This window comes from Balaenoptera physalus (genome assembly GCF_965194825.1).
Source record: "Balaenoptera physalus genome assembly, chromosome: 10".
Taxonomy (NCBI): Eukaryota; Metazoa; Chordata; class Mammalia; order Artiodactyla; family Balaenopteridae; genus Balaenoptera; species Balaenoptera physalus.
In genome coordinates, this window is record NC_138889.1 from 100031228 (window position 1) to 100049497 (window position 18270).

Sequence of the window (18270 nt, forward strand, 5' to 3'; positions counted from 1 at the left end):
GACCCACAAAGCCTCAGCTGAATTGAAAGCCCCTGTTGTGTGCCCCAGAGGCCCTTGGTACCTCCTCTTACGGTAGCATTTAGCCCACTGTGGGACCATTGTTCACTTACTAGACCAGAAGCCTCTCGATGGTTGGAACTGTATGATATAGAGCTTTGTATTTGTATTCAGTGCACAGTTCAATGATTGGTATGTAGTGATGGTCAATACAAGTTTGTAAAATGAATGAATGACACATTCCATTAGAATCTTATGACAGTTGGGAGTCATAGGAAAAGAGAAGCCCAGAATATGAAAAATGAAAGTGGTTATTTCCTACCTACCCTATAATCAAGAAAACAGGAATCTTCTTTTTAAGGTGGCTTCCTAGTTCTATCCAGCTTAAGTTCACCCCTTTCTCCAACAAGAGTTCCTTTCACTGGCTGTATTATCAAGCTGCGATACTGACATGCCGTGACTCTCCTTATTTCTGTCCCTAGATCCCTAGAGGCCAGTCTTACCTGGTTTGAACATCTATCTGATAAAGTCTTCTCCTAGTGGGCCCTCTCAAAAGTGATATCATAGGACACATGATTATTGGTCCCAACAAGGTCAGCCTTCTCTTGCCAGTTTTAAACACAGAAAAGAAGTCCTTAATGGTCAGCTTCCAAAGTTATGAGGCAGAAGAGCATAATGTTAAGAACATGGAAACAAAACTAAGCTAATTCCTGGCCATCGGACCACGTATAATCTCTTTATACCTTAGTTTTTCATCTGGAAAATTGGGATAATAAGAGCCCCTACCTCCCATGGATGTTATGAGAATTGAATTACTTAATTCATAAAAAGCCCTTAGCATAATGCCTGGCATATACTAAGCTCTTGATAAATGGTAGCACCTACTATTGCTATTATAGAATTTGACTCACCCAGACTGTCTTATCCATCCACCCCATGATTAAGCCTTAATATTTCAGGGCTTGAGATGTCTAAAAATCCAACTGTGCGCCAAGCTGCAGTGCTGTTCCCATGGGTTAAGTTGGTGGCATGAGTGACCACAGGAAGAGGTGGGAGAGAGTCTTGTGGCAAGAGTCCTGCTTTACTGCCCTTCTCTGGGGGAGCTTGAAGTACATGGTATCCTTTACTCTTACCTAATTTATCATCAACCAATTCCTAGGAGGCAAATATAGAAAAGAGCATTTAGAACCTAAATTACAGAGCAATTTAGAAATGGATTAGTTTCCTTTTTTGTGAATCGGGGGTAATAACAGTACCTATTTCATAAGGTTGCTGGGAGGTTTAAATGAAATAATACATATAAAGTAGCTATTATACATAATACATAAGCAGCTATTATTTTTGTTGTTGTTGTTGTCATTAACTCCATCATCTTCATCTGTGTCCTCTCTCTCAACCCAGTAATGTAGCTGCGTCGCCATACAGGCTTCTTACCCTGCTTAGAAGCTTAGTCAACAGTTTCACAAATCCAACAGGGATTGAATGTGGCTGTGCTCTCTGAGGGGCTGCTCAAAGTACTGCTTTCCTCTCCCCTTACATCTCAAAACCCAAGGTCCACAGAGTAACACGTGGCTTCAGGGAGCAACAAACCCCATCTCCCCTTCTGGGAGCTTTTTTAAGCCTCACTCCATCAAAAAGCACCTGAAAGGTAATTCTTTATGCATTGGGATTCCCTGAGAAGATGAAGACTGAAAACACAGAGGAGAGGGCAATCTAAGATAAAATACAGACAGTCCCGACCAAGACCTTCTGGTATAGCTTAGATACAAAAGATTCTATTCTAAGAGGTAGTATGGATTAGAGAGTTAACAGCTTAGGCTCTGGGTTCAAATCCTAGGTCAGTTACTCACTAGCTGTGTGACAGCAAATGGCCTAAGCCTTAGTTTCCCATCTGTAAGACAGGAATCTAACAGAATCTACCTTATAAGGATACGGTGAGGAGTAAATGTGATAAAACACGCTAACACTTTGAGTGCCAGCAATACAGCAAAAGATTCACAAATGTTAAATGCCCCAGAAATACATTTGTAATTTTTAGACCACATGTTCCCAGCTTGTTGGGCAAAAATGGTCACCAGAGATCACTCCCAGAGGAGCAGAAATTCTCATTTGGGGGAAGTATATTTTAAAGTCATTCACTTTTACTGCTTCTCTGAACCTGTGGTTGAAATTTCTCGTTTAAACTGCCAGTGAGTGTGGCAGGGGAGTGGAAAAAGGAGGGAACTCCCCTTTCTTATTTGCTAGGCTTATGGATATTAGAACCTGGCATCTGTATTTGGTTTCCAGAAGGCTGTAGTCCCCAACAGAGAAACTATCTCTTGTCCTCATCCATGCCACAGTGACAGTCGGGTTCCCAAGGCTGGGGCCAACGAAGGGAACATTTGGAGCATTTCCCCCCCACCCCTGCCCTGCAGGCCAGGCAGGAAGTGGAGCTGCTGAGCAAGGAGAGATCACTGGAGGTGCTTCCAACCTCAAAGCTTCTTTATTTCACGTGCTAATCAGGTGTTTCTCCCAATACCCTAATCTGTACCTGCCTGGCCCTACACCCAGATGGGACAGGGGGAGGGACCCTCTCCTCCAAAAAGGTGCTGCCTGGAGCCAGGAGCTTCCCGGCCCCGGAAAACCTCCGGTGATAAATTATGCAGCAGCACCTTTGTGCTGCCTCTCAGCCAGATGGGAGGTTTGCTCCCAGTCTTTTGTTTCCGGCTTTGCTCGCAACTCCGATCCTCCCTGGCTCAGCACAGAGGTGAGGGGGGAGCTCCTGTAGGCCATGTCCGGGCTTGCAGCGAGTCCTGAGTTCTGGGCAAGGCTTTTCCCAGCTGGGGCTCAGGCAGCGCCCTTCCCCTTCTCACTCTAACCTGAATGGGCAGGGGAGCAGAGCATTAGGGAAGGTTGCAGGCAATCCACTCAGCTGTGAGCAAGGATGGGAATGCCTACGTGCCGTGAAAGAATAAAGTTTGCTCAGAAGGGCGTAAGAGGTGCCCAAGGGCACCAAGGATGTTTGCTTCTTGCTAAATCAAAAATGCAGAACAGAAAATGGAGTCAAACGACAGCCAGGAAAGCTAGAGAATCAGCTCTTTTGAACGGCTGCTCTTGGTTATGGTCAACTTTCCGCAGCCCCCAAAACCATCACATCTCTGGCACCAACTTAAATGGAAGAAACAAAGAGACAACAGGGGTCAAACTTGGGGGTGGAGGAGCTGAGGGCTGGGCGGGGGGGGGTGGGGAGGAGCGAGTCGTGAGCTTGAGACCTGAATCAATTATCCTTGCACGCTGACAGGATTCCTGATTGAAGACAGTAGTCATGAAGGAAGGCAGCTCCACAACGCCCGGCCCCCAAATTGGGGCAATTACTATCTTATGAGCTCTGGGGCCTGACTCCTTTCCCAGGCCAGTGGGAGGGAGAGCTTGGAATTCTAAACTGTTCCAGCTACAAGAGACCTCAGCCAGCACCTCTCACCCCGGGTCACAGCAACCTTAGGGTGAGATGCCTGGCTGCATCCCTGACCACAGGGCTTTTAACAGGGAAGCTCTCAGAGGAAAGCGCCATATCCCAGGCCCTCTCCCAGGAGAACTAAGGCAGAGTGGGCCCCCTAGACTCATGGTATCGCTTAATAGATCTCTTTTTTGAAGTGTGGACAAGAGGGAAATATGCTTAGGTTTCATTAGGTTTTCAAGGGGGAAAAGAAAGGGCAAGATCTTTAAAAAAAAAGAAAGCAAAAAACCAGCTGAAATGAATGAAGGGTTGAGCCTCCATTTTAGCACATGACACTGTAGTATAACTACGGTTGTCTGGTTCCCGTAGTCCAAAGGCGAGAACCGTCTCTAATCCACTTCTGCAAGCATGCTAACAAACAACTAACACTTATCCAGACCTATGGTAACAGAGTAGTTGTCAGATTCTGTGTTGAATGGTTTGAACATACTATTATTTCATTTAATTTTTACAAGACCCTCACATGATAATTTATTACTACTCCACCCCCGCCCCCCACTTACAGATATGAACCCCGAAGTTCAGGGTGATAAAGTGTTTTGTACAGGGTCACAAAGATGTGGCGAAGCCAAGATGCAAACCCAGGCCTGCCTCTGCTTCTTGATCAAAGAGCTATGTATGCAGTGATTAGATTAGCACTTGACAAATGTGTGTCTGGGGAATGAATGAACAAATGAATGGGTGCAGAGCCCAGTTTAGGGAATGCTCCTGAGTGTGCTGGGGAGAAGGAACTGACCCTGTCAGCTCGAAGCTGGAAGGAGAGATGCAAGTACAGGCATTCATCAGAGCTATTTATAGGGCCAAAGCCTGGCTCTGCCAGCCAACCAGTTGGCACGAAGTCTTTCCTGGGATATTGAATCTCACCAGGCTGAGAAGGAGAAAAGGTCTTCCAATGCTGAAGTTGAGATGGTAATCCAGACACAGTCTGGGGCCAGATGCCCCATGTCCAGGCAACTGTGACAAAACTCATGGCTAAACTGCGTCAAGGAATGTAGAGACTGTGGCTGGAACAGGCTAACAGACCTAGTCGGCCATGGGCATGGAACTGTCTTGAAATTATGAGATGTGTCCAATCACAAAAAAAGACAACTTTTTAAAGTAGTCTCCAAAATTCTGTTCCTATTTTGGAAGCCCCTAGGATCAATCTTCTCTTCAAAGGAGAAGTGACATAGCCAGTCTCTCCCATGTTCCTTCTTCTTAGGGATCAAGATTAGCAGTCAATCCGTAGAAAGAATGAGAAGGACCTGTAAAATATCCTGTCCTCTGTGATTTCCTGTGTTCTCTGCTGGACCAGAAAATGGACATGCCCAACGTGCTCTGTATCAGACATGGCCATACTCAGTTCCCTTGCACCTGTCATTCTTAATACCATGTGCCAGTCCCAAAGATGTTATCTGATATGCAACAGGGGACAGAAGAGGAAATCCAAAGTCAGTGACAAGCCAAGCATCATTCACAAGTCCAGTAAGATCAGGGACAAGGTCAACCAAGCTCCATGACAACACCAGATGGAAAAGAAACCAGTCTCAGCTCCACTCATCTGCACTCATCCTCAGAAATAACCCTCTATCTACCAAAGCTTACCTGGAAGAGATCTCCAAGACAAACATGGTTTCCACTCTTCAAATGGTGGTGGATTGTCTGAGGCCTCACGTCAACCCTCAATAGGAAGATACCCAGGGCTATTACCAGCAATCAAGTTCCCTTCCAAAATCTTTAAGGTTGGAGTATTATATAGGCTCAGGCCAAACCCACAGGCTCTAGGAAAAGCCCCAAGTACTAGCAGCATCCAAATAAGCACCTTATATCTTATTGTCTTGAATTCATTCCTAGCAGAGGTCAGATCTGCCTAACTGATCTACTATGACACACTGTCTTCTCCCTGAGCCCCTGGAACATAGTGCGGGATCCTTGGGGTGATATTTTTGGTTGAGCGACTGCTCCGTCTCACTGGTTGATGAACCATGAATCTGTCCCCTCCAAGCCTCTGAGGATGGCTCAGTATCAGGCCAGGCGAAGTTTAGATCTTGGTGCCACGGAGTGTCCTTATTCACATGCACAGAAAGCCTCCCATGCTTAGAAGTTTCCATTAAATATTTTGTCCTTAAAAAGAACCCAAATAGTTACCCAGAACCCTCCCATCCTTCTTCTATGAAGCATAAAATATACACAATTTTCTACCCCCCGTTCTCAATGCAGATGTAGTGTAGGCAATTTTGACAGCTCTGGAGCGATAAAGATCCTCTTGGCCAGTCTCAGCCCGGAACCTTCCAGCTCCCCTTTCCCTAGGGCAGAAGGCGACAATCTCCTCTCTGGCTTTGTTGGTATCCGTTTTAGCCCCCCCCTTTTTTTTTTCAGTGCCGTGCCATTTCCCTTGATCTTTTTCAAAACTTCCTCCAGGGGGCCGAGAGGAAAGTTCCATCCTCTTCCCTTGCAGCCCGAAGGGGAAAAGCCCCCAAAAAGCATAGCTGTCCCTTTAAGGGGCCCATGCGGTGGGAAGAGCAGCTACATTCCTACCCCAGTAGGGCCGCTGTCCCGACACGCCAGAGAGGCTGCAAATAACCTTCTAGGAGAGAGCTCGGGAGGGGGAGAGCACAGTGCAAAGAGGAACGTGGGTCGGCCGGGCTACTACTCCGAGAGGAAGAGTTAAGAGCTCGGTCAGGTTAGAGTGGGCATGGAAAAAGTCATTTAAAACCCACGGGTAGTTTAAATAACAGACAAGAGAACTCTGTTTTGGATTTGGGAGGTAAACACCTTTAAAACAAGTGCTCAGGCATCTCCACGCCCTGCCAGGCAAGTTCCGAGCTCCCTTTACGTTACAGAATTGGCGCAAGGCCGTGGTCTACAGACCCCATTATTCTGAACCCCACCGCCTCATCCCGGCAGCGGGGAGAATGGGAAGATTCGGATCTCCCCCGGCTGAACAGCGGTGGGTGAATAGGGTTGGGATTCAAAGATCAGTTCTTTGATCTTTGGGCACAAACTAGAGGCAGCTGCTAAATCACGGGGTGCACCCACGGTCCTAGCCGGTTGCGGAGAAACAGATTCCATTGGAGCCCTAATCACACACACCAGTTGCGTACCGGCACCAAACAAGTTATTAATAAGGAGCAGATGAAGCAGCAGTCCTGCTGCCATCCCTCCAGCTTCCCCGAGGGCCACCGCGCGGGCCTGGAGGCTGCCTTCTGAGGTTCGGCGATACCCGCCCAGCTATCCCGGCCAGGGCGGATCTGCGGGAGCCTTCCAGCAGTTTCTTCCCTATGTCCCTCCTCTGCCCCTTTTCCAACCCTGCTTCCCCCTCCCCCCCTCCGGGAAGGATCCAGGGCAGGAAGCTGATTGGTCACAACCAGGAGAGGGAACCCAAAACACCACTAAGTGAAGATGCTGCGAGCAGGCAGTGCCCAAGGACCCTCGGCGGGAGCATGGTTCGGAGTCCAAGGAACTGTTCCTCGAGTGGAGGAATCCCCAGAGCTCAAGTATTCAGATTCTTCTGGAGCCTCTCCGCAATCCGCCCGAGACCCCCAGTCCCTGGAAGGAGGACTATTTACAATTTATGGTTTAGCGACCATCCTTCCCCGCCTCCCTTTCTTCGCCCACATTCATTCGCACCAAGGACACAGAGACCCTGTCTAAACCTGAAAAGGGAAGCACCCCAGCTCTTCAAAGAGCAGCGAGGAAAGGCGGGCGAGCGCCTCGGGTCTTCCCCCCAGCCTGGCCCAGACCCGAGCCCGGGGAGCTCCTCCACCGCTGCCCCGTCTCGGACTGGAGGAGTTGGGGGAGCTCCCGGTCCCCTCCCTGGAACACAATCTCCGGGCTGCTGCTTGGAGTGAGGGCGAGGGGTCCCAGGCCCCAGCCTGCGCCGTCCGGCCCTCGGGAGGTGAGTCCTGCAGCGGCCGGACCCAGGGAAAAACTTTCCCGCTGGGCCGGTCGGCGTGGGCGCGGCGGCGCCGCTTACCGTGTGCGCAGAGCAGGGCGCCAAGCAGCAGCGCGCCCCACGGCCGCCTCATGGTGCCGCCGCCGCCGCCGCCGGCGCTCCCTGCCGGCCGGGGGTCCCGCCGGCTCCTGCGGGACGGCGCGGCGGAGGGTGTCGACGGAGGGTCCCCTAGGGGAAGCGTCCCGGTCCACGGTGGCGGGCGCACCCCGCAAGTCGACCTCCGGCCGCTGCCGCCTCCACTGCTGCCGAAGCCGAAGCCGCCCCGCCAGTGGATCGGGAGGGGGTGTCCCGGGCCGGGCCGCCCCGCCCCGCCCCCAGCGCCGCAGCCCCCGCCACGGCCACCACGCCTGGTTCCGCCCCCAGCGCCGGCCCGCCCCCTTTCCGCCCTCGGCCCCCGCCCCCCGGTCCCCGGACCCCACCCGCCGGCGCCTGCAGCGCTGGCCCAGCTCCTCTTCAAGCCGCCCCCACGTTCCTAGCCCTCAAGAGAGCCCCCCCCCCTCACTGTCGCCAGTACTACTGCTTTAAAGTCCTTAACTTAAAAAAGGTTTTATCCTAGCGGCAACTCTCGGATCCCCCTCACTCTAGTTCTGTGCCAGAGAGGTGCACCCAGGCTGACCCAAGTCGCCTGGACGTGACCCCGGCCCCCCTACCGGCCCCAAGTCCAGACTTTATTGCTGTCTCAGAATACACAAGGCTTGCTAATGCATAATCCTCTCGGTCTTTATGGACATCAAACAAGGGACATCAGGGGGCCTGGAGTGCTGTGTCTTAACTAGCGTTCTCACTGTCAAAATTCCTTTCCTGAGATTTTCTCCACCCCTCCCCCCCACCCCCGCCTAGGCAGCGTTGTTCTAGAGCTAAATAATTCTACGACCTCCCCTTTTCGTTTATTCATTTCCTGAGGTGGTTGTCTGGGCCCTGTCGCCCCAGCTCAGACGTCCAGAATTGGCCCAGACGTAGTTCCTCCTCGCTGTCTGTGTAAATCAGCGTAGTTAGCCTCTTCACCTTCTTTGACTTTCAGATCCTGGCAAGAAAGGAAGGGGGTAAGGAAGTAAGCCCTCGCTTGCAGTTGTATTCTCTCAGAGACCTCAGCCTCCTCCCAGCTTCAGTCTCTAGGGCCTTCTAGCAATATTTAACTTTTGGGTTAGTACATAAAGTTATAAATTCCTCTCTTGTCTTAGCTTTGTGGCCTACGCCTCTCCCCAGTGCATATTAATAACATGGATTAATTTTGTTACCACCTGCCATTTTCTAGGTTGAATCTTGTCCTGATACTTTTGTCCAAGCCCCCAACTTCCTTAGGGTCCTGTATATCGCTTTTCCCTCCGAGCTGGTATGCCAACAGTTTCTGGCTTTGGATCATCTGCAATTTTGTTAAACCACTTTCTTCTCACTAATAAATAGAGTGAGGAAGCCCCAAATGCGCCATGTTAGCTGAGGGGAGAGTAATTTGTTACAGCGCAAAGAGGATATTGGGAGATTTCTCCAATGGATTGGTTGCCATTTCATCCTCGCTTGTCTGCAATTTTTCAAAGGCTTTCACTTCAAATTACCATCTTTGACCAAAGCTAACATTAACTTTGCAATAGCAAGGGAAAAAATGCGTTGTTAACTGCTTCTTAGCCAGTATTTCTCTATTCTGTTTTGCCTAAAATTTTTATGCAGATGAAATGTTGAACTAACATCACCATGGTAACAAATACCATGAGGCATTTTCTGTGTATGTAGTTCTTTTTGCTGACTGAAGGCGGCAGTCGAGTCAGGTCAGGTTTACTTGATCTTACTGCTAGGAAAAAGTCAACCTTTAAGGCCTATGTCATCTTAGCCTAAAATCCAAGGAGAAATTTTGGGTGAAAAAGTAGAGGCTGGTTCTCAATCCCTCCTCCCCACAACGTTTTTGATGCAGCCTTCGTCGGTCTCAAGGTTTCAATATACGTTGCTTACGAAGACTTGCTTTTTGACCTGTTGAGGAAGACCTTATGATTCTGGAGACCATTTTTTTTCCCCACAGTGAAAACTAAGGACATGTGGTATAATGAATACATTTGCCCCAAAAAATCCAGAACAGGCGGTCACCATACTTTCAATGTCAGGGGATTAAGAATTTATAAACAGTTTCCGCTCTGTATTCAAAAGACAGGTTCCTTTCCAGAAGGCATGATTTGTGTTGTTTTTTCTGGGATTGAGGAGGAACAGGGAAGCTGGCTGTCCCTGTCTGACTCAGGCTCAAGAGACTGAATTTTCTGTGTGCATCCCGAGTCCTCCTCCTCCATGGTTCAGCACAGTTCTGGTGCACAGAGCCATCCCTGGCTGCTGTGAGTCACTGGGAATATCAATGGGTAGAAATGAACTTCATGCATAGTCCCTGGCTGGGTCACCCCCTAGGGTGAGTTAAGTCTTGGCTGTCAGAAACTGCTCTTGTGCCAGGAGTGCTAAGCCATATTTATTTTTACCAGGCCTCTCAGACTTTCTTGTTTGGAGTGAGAGATCCTGAAAAGCATGCCAGAATGGGTTGTTTGTCTCCCTTTTATTGTCCTCTGGGACATGCCCCTAGGAAAGTTGTAGGGGATTGCCAATTCCAGAAGGGTCTCAGAGACATTCGTTTCCTCAGAAACACCACCCCTTTCCTTCATCCTTCTAGGACAGACCAGGAGACTGAATTTCTAAGATCAGAATATTGCCCTGAATTAGACCATCACTAATGGCCTTTTCAAAGGATACCCTGGGGGTGCTACAGAAACAAGATAGAAATGGGCACTATTTTGATCCAGTTGGGTTGGTAGAATCCTCTTACAACCCAGGCATCATTCAATAACCTGAATTCTAAACATAATTCTTCTAAAAGAGTAAAAGGTTTGACATTTCCACACTTTAAAACAGTGGTTCTTAATCAGGAGTGATTTTTGCTGACATGGGGCAATGCCTAGAGACATTTTTGGGAGTAGGTATTACTGGCAAATAATGAGTAGAGGCCATGGATGCTGCTAAACATTCTACAATAAGCAGGACATCCCTCCCCACAACAAATAATTATTCAGCCCAAAATGTTAATAGTGCTGAGGTTGAGAGACCCTGATTAAAAAATTAAGAACATGAGTCTGAAAAAAAGAATTGCTCCATCTCTAGGATCACTTTCTTGTGTGAATGGAAGAAGGAGTTCTTAAAGCTATAGAATGGAAAACAAGAGAAACAAGAGAAAGCACAGCTAAAGGAGCTAAAAGAGTCCTATACCTATCTGCCTAGGGATGCCTATTTCCAGTATTAACTCACTTAGTGGGAGTAAGTATTTATTATGGGTATATTATGTGCCAGACACTGTAGAAGCAGTCGTAAACAGATATATTGGGTCCCTGGAACTTACAGTCTGATGGTTGGGGAGGCTACAAGTATACAGAGGCATTAAAAGAATGATCTCACAAATGAATTTAAAGCTACAAATGATAGGGGCATTCAAGGAAAAGTACAGGGTTCTTTGAAAGGACAGACTTGATTTAGATTTGGGGGTTCAAGGAAGGCCTGTCAGAGGCACTAACACTAGCATGCTGAGTAAGATTCATCAGGCTAAGTGTGGATGGGGCGGGTCTTCTAGGCAGAAGGAACAGTATGTACAAAGGCCCTGAGCCAGGAAACAGTTATAGAAAAATATAATTAACTTTTAGCAATGGTATGCTTTTATCTAGGTTCAGGGGGCTACTACTGGAGACCAGGAAAAAAGAAAAAAAAAGAAAGTATAAGGGAATAGTCTGATTTGCATTTTTGTGCTTTCTTTAATTGCAAACCCTCCATACCACCACTTGAAGTACCAACACTTTTCACGTTCCAGCTCAGCAGTAGTATTTGAGCCAGGATCTGGGTACCACGGCTGATTCAGTTCCCTGGCATAACTTGGGGCGCACCCTGAAAAGTGGGACTTCCTAGATGTTTTTTTTTAATCTCCTGGAAGCTTGACAGTCACACACCTGGCACGTATAAGTAGAGCTTTTGCAGCAAACATCTCAGTATGTCTTGCTTATTTCAGTAGCAAAGATGAATTTAGAATGGTGGATAAACAAATGGATCAATGAATAAATACTCATTTAGTAACAAACATGACTCAAGCATCTATGTAAATGGTCTGTTTCACACATACCCCTTTATAATTCATTTTCCACACAGCAGCCACAGTGACTTCCTAAAAAACAAATCAGATCATGTTATTACCAGGCTTAAAACCTTCCAATGGCTTCCTACTGCACTTAGAATAATAGCTGTACTTCTTACATGTCCTTTGAGGTCCTTCATGACCTGGCCTTTGCCTAATTCTTTGACCACTTTTCCCCTTACTCATTCTACTCTAGCCACACTGGTTTTCTTTCAGCTCTGTAACATGCTATCATTTCTTACAACTTTTGCACAAGCTGTCTCCTCTGTTTAGAATGCTGTTTCCCCAGACCCTTCCATGGCCGCTCCCAGCTCAATGTCATAGCCTCAGAGCTCATAGCTTCAGAGCTTACCATCTTGCATTTATTTGCCTTTTTCTCACTCAGCCTTTACCCTGTTTTATATAGGAGATTGGATAAGGGTTCCTAGAGGTGGTGCCATTTTGCCAAAGTCTTAGAGGATGTGTAAGAGTTTACTAGGCAGAAAATGTGGGAGAGGTACATTCTAGGCAGAGAGAAGAGCTTATCCCAAAGCAAGAGGGTGTGAAAGAGCTCAGTATGTTTGGGAATAGTGAGTAGGAAGGTATAGCTAGAGAATTAAGTGTGTAGGGAAGAGTAAATGGCACATTGGCTGGAAAAGTAGGTTGGGACCCAACTGTGAAGGAATATATATGTCTGCATGTTAAGGAATTTTGATTCATCCTAGTAATGGTGAGTTAGCAATGTTTTTAAAGTAAGGAAGTAACATGGGCAAATTTAACATTTAGAAAATAAACTCTTGTAACAATGTAGAGGATGGCTTGGGGGAGAAAAAATAGACACAGACTGCAGCTTTTTGTCCTAATATTCTAAAGCTTGGGAACTTCCAGTTCATATCCTAAGTTTATTTAATGATTCCTAGTAGATTCCCTCTCATCTTCCTGAACTAGTTATCTTAGTTTGTCTACTTGTAGCATCGTCTCTACGCCTTTTGTTGAGTTAGTTGCTTTTTTTCTGGGTATTTCTTACGATATGGTGATCTGTCACACATAGTATTTAGGTGTAAGGAGGAGATGCCAATGCTTTCTGATTGATTTTTAATCTCCTTCTCAATGATGCCTTGCCATTTGCTGGCCTTTTTATTTAATAAATTTGTTTCATGAACTGGTTCCTGTGAGGCAACCATAAGTCCTGTGGATTGGATGGCTTTCATTTTCTAAACTTTTAATCTAAAGTGGGGGAAAAAGTCTATTTAACAGGCATTTATTCTGTCAGGCACTGTGCATGATTCTAGAAACTTAAAGATGAATGAAGACTGTCTCTGACCTCCAGGAACTCAGAATCTAGTAGGAGAATTCAAATTTTTTTTTTTTAATGACATAAATATTTTTTAAGTCTACTTTTTAAAATATTGGTTCAATTTCATTTCCAGTCCTTATCCACATGCATAACCTGTGTACATTAACATTTATAGAACACTCCACCCAACAATAGCAGGGTATACATTCTTTTCAAAGAGCACCCAGAACATTAACTAAGGCATATTTACTAAGGTAGCCCATATTCCAGATCATAAAACAATTCTCAATAAAGGCAAAAAAGATTCAAGTCATATAAGGTTTCTCCAGGTATATCTGACCCCAGTGGAATTAAACTAGAAATCAGGGACTTCCCTGGTGGTCCAGTGGTTATGACTCCACGTTTTCACCGCCAAGGACCCTGGTTCAATCCCTGGTCAGGGAACTAAGATCCCACAAGCTGCACAAAAAAAACAAACAAAAAACCAGAAACACCTCTGGAAAATCCCCCAATATATGGAAATTTTGAATAATACACTTCTATATAACCCATGGGTCAATGAAGAATTCCAAAGGAAAATTAGATAATGTTTTCTATTTTAGTTTATAAATTTAAATGTTTCTAAAAGTACAAAATCACATTTTTGAAGATTGGAGTTCTTTTTGTGGGAAGATTTTTAACTAAAAATTCCATTTCTTTATAAATATACAGCTTTTAGGTCGATCTTTGTTGCTGAGTGCAGGCTTTCTCTAGTTGCGGCGAGCGGGGGCTACTCTTTGTTGCGGTACATGGGCTTCTCATTGTGGTGGCTTCTCTTGTTGCGGAGCTCTAAAGCACAGGGTCAGTAGTTGCGGTGCACGGGCTTAGTTGCTCCACGGCATGTGGGATCTTCCCGGGCCAGGGCTTGAACCCGTGTCCCCTGCATTGGCAGCCGGATTCTTAACCACTGCGCCACCAGGGAAGCCCCAGGAAGCCCCTCATCTGTTTATTCTTGAGTGAAACTTGTTAGTTTGGGTTTCAAGGAATTTTTCCATTTTACCTAATATGTTAAATGAGTAGTGTTGTCCTACTATTCCCTTAGTGAAAATGACACAAATAGTTATCGCTGTGCATACTCCAGGACAGAGGAAGGCACAGCTAATTTTTGTGGGCTACCAAGAAGGATCAGAAAATCTTCCTCCGTTTTACACTACATGAACGTGTAATTCCCAACTCTTTTTGCAGCTCTGAAAATATAAAATAACAAGAAGGTACAAGTCTGTAATTGTCTTTGAGCTCCAGTTCAATTTAAGCCATGTCCTCTTAACCACTTTCTCGAAATGCATTAGTTTTCTTTAACTGCCCAAGAAATGGGAACATTTATTTTTCCTTGCAAATTCTCCCAAAGCTCTGGTCTGTTGACCTGTGGCAGTCCAAAATGATTTGTCTGTAAATAGCATTTTAAACTAAACATGTAAATCTCATACGGTGGCATCGCACGTAGTTTCTGCTTTGCTTTTATGGAAGATAAGTCTTTGAAGAAGAGCCTAGTAGCTCAGCATGAATTTCATGACCTGCATTTCTTAGTAGCTACTTCGCCTTTAGCATCTTTCTGCTTGATGAGTTGATAAAAGCTTGTCCTAGTTTCTTGAGCCTGCTTTGTAAGAATAAGTCAGACTGCATTTTTTCTTTCTATTGTTTCCTTGAAGTTTAAAACTATTTGGTACATTTATATTTGCTCTTCTGTGGTTTTCAATTCCAGGGAGGATTTTCTTCCCTATCAATCTCTTCATAGGTCCTCTGCAGAGCCAGAGAGGTCTATTAATTTTCTCTATATAATTAGAAATTATAATCTGATAAATTGGTGTCTCAGCATATCCTCTTTTGTGGGTATTTTTCCTCTTGTTTTGAGTTTGATGTTTCCATTCCTTATGCAATAGTACTGTCACATCTCAAGCACTCTCTGTTTTGACCAATTTCATAATACTTGCTTATTTTCAGGATTGTGGAGCTGATTTCTGATTTACTGGTCTATCTGGATGATTATTTGTTTAGGTAAGACTTTCAGACATATGTAATAATAATTTAAGAACCTGAAAAGCACATCTAAATTGAAGGCTGACATGTTTTTCTTTTCGTAACATTCCACAGGGTCACAGAAATACACTTGACTTTAACAATTCTTGTGTATTTCCCCTTTTCTTAAGACCTGATGTTGTGTATGTTTCACTGAAAAACTTCCTTCACTACTGACCGGTTGCCAAAACCTATTTGTGTAATGTACGGCAGAAGAGAAATCTAAAAGTAATGGCTCCTTCTTGGGAAAAACAAACACTGTATGGAATGTCATCACTTCTGCTAAAAAATTTTTTTAAGAGTTTTAAGCCACTCATTTATTGTTTGTTTGTCTTCAGGTTATAATGCATGCCTATTATAGAAAAAATTTAACCGTATGTAAAAGTATAAAGAAGAAAAATGTAAGCAGTAATTCCACCACCATTAAAAAGGCTACCTGCTATTTCTGTGCAACCCCAAATTTTCTTGAAGCCTTAGCTTAGCGACCACCTGCCCTTTTCCAAGTCTTCCTCCTCAATAGACTGTTTAGGACATTGAGTGGAAGACTGACTTTAAATATAAGGGCCCTTGGGATTTTTATGGAAGGGATGGAGCTGTAGGAAAAACCTACAAATTGCTCCAGAGATGACATCTTGTTCTTATTTAGCTTTCTTTGAGTCATTAACAGTCGGGCGCCACTGGTGCTGTAACTTATCATTATTATAACCGCAAATGGGTTAATGCCCAAACAAAGCTGTATTCTTGGGGCTGGTTCCCAGCTCCACCACACAGACCCCAACAGCAGCACCCTCTGAGTCCCAGGATAATGCCCCACAAATAAGGGGATGTCAAATGTTCAGCCTGGACTCAAAATTCTCTTCTTTTATCTGGGAGCTTCCAGTTGCTGGCAGGGCAGAGCAAAAAGAAAAATAAATAAATAAAACCCAAGCCAACAAACCCTAAAAAAAGAGGCTGCGTGGTTTAGCGGTCAGACCACTAGCCTGGAGGTTGAGATCGCTGAGATCCAGTTCCAGCTCTCCCACTGACTGGCTGGATGATGCTAGACAAGTCATTTTCCTGACATGTTCCTCGGTTTCCCTACTTAGAAAAGGGAGAAGTGCATTAGGAAGTTTTATGAGGACAAATGAAATGATCTGAGAATAGCTTCAGGTTGCTTGGAAATAAAATGAAATTGTAATCCTTAATAATTACCATCCTATTACTTTATTAATAATATAGTAAAAAGCCACAGGTGTGAAAGTTATGGAACTCCCATAACTCTCAAGGTGCATGGGGTAGGGGTGGGGGTGGGAGGCAAGGGTGGAGGTAGAAGGCAAATGTTTTTTTTATTATGTGCAGGACTTCACATAAAATACCAAATTAGTTAACTTATTACCTCAAGATAATAAATGCTGCTCTGAGCTCGGCTCTGTCCCTTTATCCTTACCACATCCAAACTCAGAGTGACTCACAGGAGCCTAGAAATGAGACACATATACAATTTTAAGGGAAAGGGAGAATTAGGAGGTTTGAAGCTTCTGTTGGAGAAGGCTAAGAATAGACCACTCAGAACACAAAGAGAAGAACCTCCTCTTTCCTTTTTCTCCCAGTGTAGGTGGTCCACTGGTTTCCCAATCATTCCTTTGATAGAATGATTTTTGTTTTCTTTCTTTCCACAAAACCTCACCTCATGTGGGGGGAGAGCTAACTAAAAAAGTGAGGACAGAGTGACTTTTTCTACTATGTTTGAACTGTGACAAGTGGTACACACCACTAACCCGTTGTTGGGCGTGGAGAGGTGCAAAAAGAGAAATATCCAGATATCTGGGAACTTGAAAACCAATGAACGCTCTCCCCTCTTAAAGGAAAAGTGAACAATTAGGGATATAAGGGAAAAAATCCAATAGGTGTCCTTGTTTGTGTATCCCATCCCCCCAGAAGTGAAGTGTCTTCGTAAGAAAAAAAGAAAAGACACTTGGAAAGGGTACCAAATAGTAAGGGATAGAAGTAGAAGGAGGGGCTATAAAGATAAAGGGGAATTTGAGAGGAAATGTCAATGAAGTCATAGAGGATTTAATGAGCACTTTCTGGATGCCCAGCCTTGTCACAGGCAGAAAATACACATCCCTGACCTCACCTCAAGAAGCAGCCAAGATATACGCACGTGAAAGCACTTTGTAGTAATTTAAGATGATAAATAATAAGGAGATAAAAATAGGTAATGGGATAGTAAATGTTTATGGGAATTTGGGGGTGGGAGCTATTATTGTGATTTAGGATAACAGTTGTATAAAGCAGGAGTAGTTATGAAATTCAGAAATTGCAGGTATATGGAGGGCTGGCAATAATTTTTCGACACCGGGAAATATGATGGTTTCAAAGGAACTCTCCACCTCAAATTCCTCTAAAACTAACGCCTCAAGAAAGGGAGTCCAAAGAAACTATGACCGCCGCGAAGAGACAGCTCCCGGAACTAGTGTGGCCAGCTTGGAGTTGCGATACGGAGACTGTTTGCGTGGCACCCCCTCCGCCTCTAGCCTCTCCTCCCGCCGCGTGGGTGCCATGGCAACAGAGAGAGCCCTAGACCTGGGTGCCGGAAGCGGGAGAGCTGGAGCTCTGAAGCTACCCTGGTCAAAGGATGCTGAGTCCGGAACGCCTAGCCCTACCGGACTACGAGTATCTGGGTAGGCGGTTCCTTCAGCTTCGGGGAAGGAAAGAAGTGCAGACGAATTAGGCCAGGGTCTGGGGAGGAGGCCGGGGCGAGGTCTGAGTGGGAACGGGTAGGGTGGGCTAGGGAGGGGAGGGGCGGGGTGGGGGTGGTCCAGGGCCTGAACTTGGAAGGCCCAGCGAGGAGGAAAACAGCATCTGGGGAGTAAAGAATACTGAAGTGTATCCGCTGGAGCTCAGACAGTGTGGATTGTGCCCTAAGGCTAGGTTGGAGTTGAGAATTGAGGGGCCTTTGGGGGTATTACTGATATGCTGCCAGTGGAGTAACCTTGGAACCTTGAAGTGACAAATCAGTCATTCTGTGAACAGTCATTTAACCGTTATAGAGGCAACTAACATTTTTGAGCATTTCTTTTACATTAGGCACTATGCCAAGCATTTTACGTGCATTCTTTTTTTTTTTTTTTTTGGCTGTGTTGGGTCTTCGTTAATGTGCGAGGGCTTTCTCTAGTTGCGGCAAACGGGGGCCACTCTTCATCGCGGTGCGCGGGCCTCTCACTATCTCGGCCTCTCTTGTTGCGGAGCATGGGCTCCAGACGCGAAGGCTCAGTAGTTGTAGCTCACGGGCCTAGTTGCTCCGCGGCATGTGGGATCCTCCCAGACCAGGGCTCGAACCCGTGTCCCCTGCATTGGCAGGCAGATTCTCAACCACTGTGCCACCAGGG

The 18270-nt window shown here is 45.8% G+C and overlaps 2 protein-coding genes across 10 annotated transcripts in view; one reads left to right on the forward strand and one right to left on the reverse strand.

Annotated features, from left to right (window-relative positions):
• LRP4 (LDL receptor related protein 4) overlaps window positions 1-7746 on the reverse strand; it is a 57692-nt gene extending 49946 nt beyond the window's left edge. For 4 of the 8 annotated variants that reach the window (XM_082410663.1, XM_082410664.1, XM_082410661.1 and 1 more), the window contains exon 1: window positions 7449-7743. In XM_082410663.1, the coding sequence (XP_082266789.1) occupies window positions 7449-7500 (52 nt within the window). In that variant the 5' untranslated portion in view covers window positions 7501-7743. Of the gene's footprint in view, window positions 1-7448 lie in introns of all 8 variants that reach the window. The other 4 variants (XR_014250324.1, XM_082410667.1, XM_082410662.1 and 1 more) reach the window with 3 other exon arrangements.
• A 328-nt stretch (window positions 7747-8074) lies between these two features.
• CSTPP1 (centriolar satellite-associated tubulin polyglutamylase complex regulator 1) overlaps window positions 8075-18270 on the forward strand; it is a 211196-nt gene continuing 201000 nt past the window's right edge. The window contains exon 1 of one of the 2 annotated variants that reach the window (XM_082410841.1): window positions 8075-17562. In XM_082410841.1, the coding sequence (XP_082266967.1) occupies window positions 17517-17562 (46 nt within the window). In that variant the 5' untranslated portion in view covers window positions 8075-17516. The remainder of the gene's footprint in view (window positions 17563-18270) is intronic. The other variant, XM_082410840.1, reaches the window with a different exon arrangement.